The 6,172-nt window shown below is 42.8% G+C and overlaps 1 protein-coding gene across 2 annotated transcripts; it reads right to left on the bottom strand.

Moving 5' to 3' along the window:
• Nucleotides 1-978: 978 nt before the first annotated feature.
• Nucleotides 979-4,247, bottom strand: LOC124082636 (T-cell surface glycoprotein CD1a-like). 2 transcript variants are annotated; one of them, XM_046429108.1, is made up of 6 exons: nucleotides 4,102-4,247; nucleotides 3,536-3,790; nucleotides 2,582-2,860; nucleotides 2,113-2,394; nucleotides 1,676-1,766; nucleotides 979-1,502 (listed from the first exon to the last, which is right to left on the bottom strand). In XM_046429108.1, the coding sequence occupies exons 1-6, from the start codon at nucleotides 4,160-4,162 to the stop codon at nucleotides 1,460-1,462; spliced, it is 1,011 nt and encodes a 336-aa protein (XP_046285064.1). In that variant the 5' UTR covers nucleotides 4,163-4,247; the 3' UTR covers nucleotides 979-1,459. The 2 variants fall into 2 exon arrangements, with proteins under 2 accessions (XP_046285064.1, XP_046285065.1); XM_046429109.1 differs by having other exon boundaries at nucleotides 4,105-4,247.
• Between the last annotated feature and the right edge of the window lie 1,925 nt (nucleotides 4,248-6,172).

The following is a 6,172-nucleotide window of genomic DNA, read 5'->3' as shown; positions in this document are numbered from 1 at the left end:
TCATTTTTTAGTGCTGCGTAATACTCCATTGTGTATAAATGCCACAGTTTTTTAATCCATTCATCTATTGAGGGGCATCTGGGTTGATTCCAAAGTCTAGCTATTGTGAATTGTGCTGCCATGATCATTGATGTGGCAGTATCCCTATAGTATGCTCTTTTAAGGTCCTCAGGGAATACACTGAGAAGGGCGATAGCTGGGTCAAATGGTGGTTCCATTCCCAGCTTTCCTAGGAATCTCCATACTGCTTTCCATGTAAGAATATATTAAATAAGATTTTTAAACAAAATACACTAAACAAGGTTATGTATTCATCAGGTAACAAAAACATTGTGAACAGACACTCAAAGGAACCTACCCCTCTATTTACCCTGGGAGCATGGCTCAGTGTTCACTATGGCAGTGTTTGCAGCAGAAACTGTAGAGAACATAACTGCTGAGAATGCACCTTACTCACCTGGACCTACTTCAATCCCCAAGGGCAGCACTTTGATTCCTCTTTTTTGATTCCCTTTTTAGTGATGCACTGATTCCATTTTTCAGGTATCACCACACTGAGGTGCCTTTCAACCTAAAAATGCACCTGTGAATCTTCTCATGATTTTATAAAAATGAAAGTTATAATTCAGTAAATCTGAGACCAGGCCACAGACTCTACATTTCTACCAAACTCCAATGTAATGAATCTGCTGCTTGGACCATAAACCACATTGAATATGGAGGACCTTCATCCTTCCTTGCTCTTTTAGTTTTGAGAACTTGGAACAAAATTTACATGCTAATATTTTCCTAAAATTGAGTAACAGAATTGGTAAGAAGCAAAACTGCATTTCTTCTCAGAGACTTAGAAAAAACTATAGAACTAAGAAAGCATTAAGTCTCTGGGCCAACAAAGACTTTTAAGTCAAGCATCAAATATGTGTCAACTACAACACAGGTGTCAGGATGGCAGAGAATTTAAAAAAATACAAACCTACCTAAATTCAACAATTTTTTTTTTATTGAGAACATGTTACATGCAGGCAAGACAATTCACCAGGGATACACACACTTAAAAAGCATGTTCTTTGCTCTCAAACTTTCAAAAACTTAAAAGAAGAAATGAACCTACACACCTGCCACGGAAGCTAGGATATGGGGGTTAGAGTTAAATGTGAGGAAACAGAGGACAGACACTTCGCACCATGAATTAAAGAAAGACCTCTGGAGGGTGTGATATCTGAAATGCATCAGATTATCAAATATACCTACCAGGAAGACATTGCTAACACCCTATTCCATTCAGAGTTCATACACCACAAACCAGGTTAGAACAACCAATCCTGCAAGATTACATTGAGCATATATTGGTAACTGATCATGGAATGAAATGAATTACAAAGGTTTACAAAGAGAGTTGAAATTATGTCATCTGCATGTGGCGTTCAGGTGTAGACTGGGCACCTGGGTAGCTGGGTCCTCACTTCAAAAGGAAAGCTCTGCCAGGAGCTTCATAGTATGTCCTAAATGAACCAAATGAGAACAGAGAAATAACAGACCTTCATAAGCTGGAGATGAGAACTGAGCAGAAAATGGAAATGGGGCTGAGAGGAGAAGGAAAAGAGAGGAAAAAGACAAAACAGAAAAGAAGACCATTGGAGATGAGGGACAGGAAAGAAGAATGCAAAGAACTCACCAGTGTTTTCTAAGCCAAAATCCAAGACCTGTCAGAAGAGCCAGGGCCACTATCACTGCCAAGAGGATCAAGCCCAGGGATCTATGAGGTGCTGCAGATTCAAGTGGACACCAGGATGTTGTTTCCAATCCATTCCCCCATTTTACCCCTCGCACTCCCCGTTTGCTGTATTAACCTGTACTATTTTTCTTGAGTGTCTACCTTACAAATCATTTTTCCTTTTTTTATCTCATCTCTTTTCAGAGATGAATCCTTCTTCTATCCTACATCTTTTTATATCTACAGATTCATCATTTAAAATTCTTCCATTCTTTGAATTAAATATTTGTCTTCTTTTGGGGTCTGGAATTTGTAAATGTCATTTTTTTTTAGCTGGTCCTCATGCTCTGCTATAAGATCCCCTCTTCCCTTCTGGATCCTGGGCCCCCATCTCTTACCACCCCAGTGGAGGATGAGGTCCTGCCCTCCTAGGCTGCTGTGCTTCACCCTGCAGGCCAGGCCAGCTGCCTCCCCAGCTGCCACATCCAGGGTTGCTCTGAGATACCACGTCCCATCAGCATTGGGCAGGATGTCACCTCTCTGAGTGCCCTGCTGCTCCTGCTCCCCTCGCATCCACATCACCCACACGGGCTTTGGGTAGAATCCAGACACATGGCACACCAGCAGCAGATGGCCAGACCCAGGATTGGGGCCACTGGTCAGCCAGGCCTCAGGCTTCACTGCAAATAACAGAAAACTCATCCAGACACAGACTGTAACATAGACTATGATGTTGAGAACTCCATGTAAGACTACCAAGACACATCATTCCCACTTCTGGAAATGTCACTCATTATCCTTTTCTCTTTTTATCCCGAATTTGACTTTAACATAGAAAAATTCTTTGAAATGGGCTGCAAGACTGACCTTGTCGCTGGAGATAAGTCTTCCCTGCATCAAGGAGACCCAAGGTGAAACGTGGGCAGATGTCACTGATGAGCCTATGTATCGTATGTTTGAAGGCTGGGCTGAGATTGAGTAGTAGGCAGGCTTTCTGGGCTTTTTCCCCACCCTTTGGGGATGGTAAGAATGTTTCATTCTGAAAGCTCATGAACTCAAATCCTTGGATTGCTATCTGCAGGAAGCCTACAAATGCCTTCCCAGAATGCAGTTCACAGCCTAGTGCAACCTGTAGATCAAAGGAATCTGGGGAAGAGGAGTAATGAATTAGAGGAGAAAAATAAGAAAACTGGAGTGAGCAGAAGCCAAAGACAATAGATGCAGAAGAGAGTTTGGGGAGCTTAAGGGAAGGGACCCCAGTGTGCTTTGATCAGAGGTTCACATTAATAAGAACTGGTCAGAGCTGGAGGTAGAGGAAGAGATGATAATATGAAGAAGGGAGGGAATTGTTCAAAGGTGATAGTGATGGTGTGGGGGTGAAGGACTTAATGCGAGAGAGCTGAGACTGTAACAAACTAGGGGGAAAGTATCCGTGGTTACTTTAACGGTTTAGACAGGGTTGACAGAAGAGATTAAATGGAAGAGAAAATAATACTTCAAGGAGTCAACCAAGGAATGAGGAAGCTGAGGGTACCTGGTTGAAGACTGGGGAAAAGGGTGGCCACTAGATGCCCTGAGAAGAGCTAATAAAACACAGCCCTGCAGTCAATGAGAGAGCAGTTCAATAGGGGAAAAACTGAAGGTTTTTGAAGAATCAGGTTCCGGCTCATAGCCCTTGGCCAGGGTGTGACTGCAGTCTTACGCTGAAGAGAGTTGAATTAGAATCAGAGCAGAGAAGGCTGTTCCCTGAGTAATCAAAAGTTCACTGAGATGCCCCTCCCCTCATCCCTTTCTTCTCCTCAGCAAGGGAACTAAACTCACCTTTAAACATTAATTGAGAAATGTAAAATCCCTGATGGTTAATGAAGTATGTGTGGAAAAACTTTTCCAGATCCATCAACTCATTATTACTGAAGTTGCCCCTGGACCAGGGATACAGGAAAATGATGGTACCCGAGCTGCTGTTCCATCTGTGTGTCTCCAGCTTCCCCAACCAGCCTGAGCCCAGATGTTTCCAGGAGTGGTTGTAAAAGGATGATATCTGGATAAGATGGTAGGAGACAGGCTCCTCAAACCCTGAGGCAAAAGAATAGATAGAATGGGTAGAAATCAAACACTGCGAGGAAGAGACTTTGGGAAGAAAGTTGCCAGTGGGAAGACTCAGAATCTGGAAAAGTGGAGAGCCACCATTACCTTAGCTGACATCTGCTGGCCCCCAGGGTCCCATGCTCTATCAACATCCTCCATGACAGCACAGAGGGCTTGAGTATGAATACGCAAAATGGGTCCGGCTTGGCACTAATTCTCTCCAGGTATGTGCAGGGGAAACTACCATCCCCCCACCACCACACACACACACACATCTGTTCAGATGCCCCAGTTCTTACCACCTTCACTGTCACCTCCTGGGAAGAGAGCAGTGAGCAAGGGAAGTAGCAGAAACAGCATGGCACTTGCAGATGCTGTTTCTTTCTCTCAGAGAAGTTGTCCTTTGATTTCTGTTCTAAATAAACCTACCCCCACAGACCTCTCTTCTGACTTCCTTATTCAATCAAAAGACAGAAACCTCTCCTGCCTGCAAAAAAGAAAGTGTGCACCCTCCCAAAACCTTGATCATCTACTCAGTTCCCCATTTCCCCAGCTATTCTGACTCTCTGCCCAGTCTTTCTACTTCTCTCATTGTTACAAACATCCATCGTGTTCATCTTCCCCTATTTCAACTGCTATGAAACAGTCTTACATGGCACTGAAAATTCACCAGACCACTAGGGACACTTAATTCAGTCCTGAGTAATGAAACCAGGATCTTAAGCATTTTCTGTTATTTCAATAAGTTTTAATTATTCCCTCATGTGTTCTCGTTACTACCTTATCTCCCATTCCAACACCTTCATATCTCTGACATCACTGGGTACTTTATTTACTTTTTCAGAGCACCTATGATTGTCCTCTATAATAGTATCAACTAATGAGTCTATGATCATGTATCAAGGCTGGCTCCAAGGGACATGCAGCCAGTGCAGTAACACATTTAATTCTCTGTGATCACCACCTTGAATTTTATAATAATTTTATTGAGTTTGTGTTTCATAAGAGAAGTGCAATGAAATTTGTATAGGAGCTCATAGGATGCTCTTTGGCTTATGTGGGGTTCTGCCTACCACAATTTCACCTGGATGTGCAGCACTCTTCCACCTACTCCCCACTATCTGGGGCCTTGGCAACTCTAGACTCAACCTATCCACCTCCATCCTGCCTCCACTGCATGGTCAGGTCTCGTTGCAGGACAGGCCCCTTCTGCCATCAGCCTCTGCCACTACCTCCTTCCTTGGAGGCACAAAGGGAGAATGGGATATGCACCTAACAGTGTGAGGGCAGAAAATAGGTGCAGCTCTCCCATCCAGAGTCTGAACCAAGTTTTTTTTTTTTTTTTTAACTGGTAAGGGTGAGCCTGTTGCTCAATCTTGTTCCAAATATCACATGCATCTCCATGTAATTTGACTCTAATTTCTCAGTGCCAAGTGTCAGGGTAATCATTTGTGAAAAGAGAGATTAACTTCCCCATTCAGTCTAGCAACAATAAGAATCATTTGAGCAGCTGGGGCAACAGGAACCAGGCAGCCAGTGTAGCTTGCATGTCATTATGAAGTGAGCATCACCCCTCAGTTGCCTAAGAGTTCCTGGAATCATCCTGACAGTATCCCTGTGCTAAATGGATGCAATATTAGAAAACTAAATAAAAACAGACACATAACCTTTCATAGGAATTAATAAGTTTTGCATTTTAGTACCTTTAAAAGCACCCCCTCCACAACCTCTTAAACCCAAACCTGCTATGATCTGAATCTTTATGTCTTCCCCAAATTCACATATTGGAATCCTAACCACCCATGTGATGGTATTAGGAAATGGGTCTTTGGGAATTGATTAAGTCATATGATTTCAACCTGAGAAATAAGATTAGTGCCTTAGAAAAGGGACCCCAGAGAGACCAAATTACCCTTCCACCAGGTGAAGAAATATTTTGAAGGTGCCTTTGATGAACCAAAATGCAGGTCCCACTACAAAACAAATATACCATGACCTTGAACTGTCCAGACTCCAGAAAAATAATATTTTAGTGGTTATAAACTGCACAGTCTATGGCATGCTGTGATAATAGCTGGAATGACCAGGACAAGGCTCCACATTTTTGTTTTTCCCTGGATCACACAAAATATATGACTGCTGCTCTTGAGCGTGGAGTGTGGAAAGCAAGGAGAAGGTAGTTGGATTTGGATAGGAAAGAGAGGGAGGAAAATAACTAAATAAGGAATGAGGTTCTGGGACTAAAATGTTGTGAGCCTATAAGAGAAATAAAGGATATAACAGATGCAGGAGAAGGAGGAAGAGGAGTCTTTTGGTCAGCATTTTTGCTTCTGTGATCAAAGAACCTGAGAAGAACAATTTCAAGGAGAA

The sequence above is a fragment of the Marmota monax genome, unplaced genomic scaffold (genome assembly GCF_021218885.2).
Source record: "Marmota monax isolate L192 unplaced genomic scaffold, Marmota_monax_Labrador192_F-V1.1 WCK01_AAM20220418_F8-fsc00145, whole genome shotgun sequence".
Lineage (NCBI taxonomy): Eukaryota > Metazoa > Chordata > Mammalia > Rodentia > Sciuridae > Marmota > Marmota monax.
Note: the sequence above shows the minus strand (reverse complement) of the source record. Positions and strands in the feature narration are given on the sequence as shown.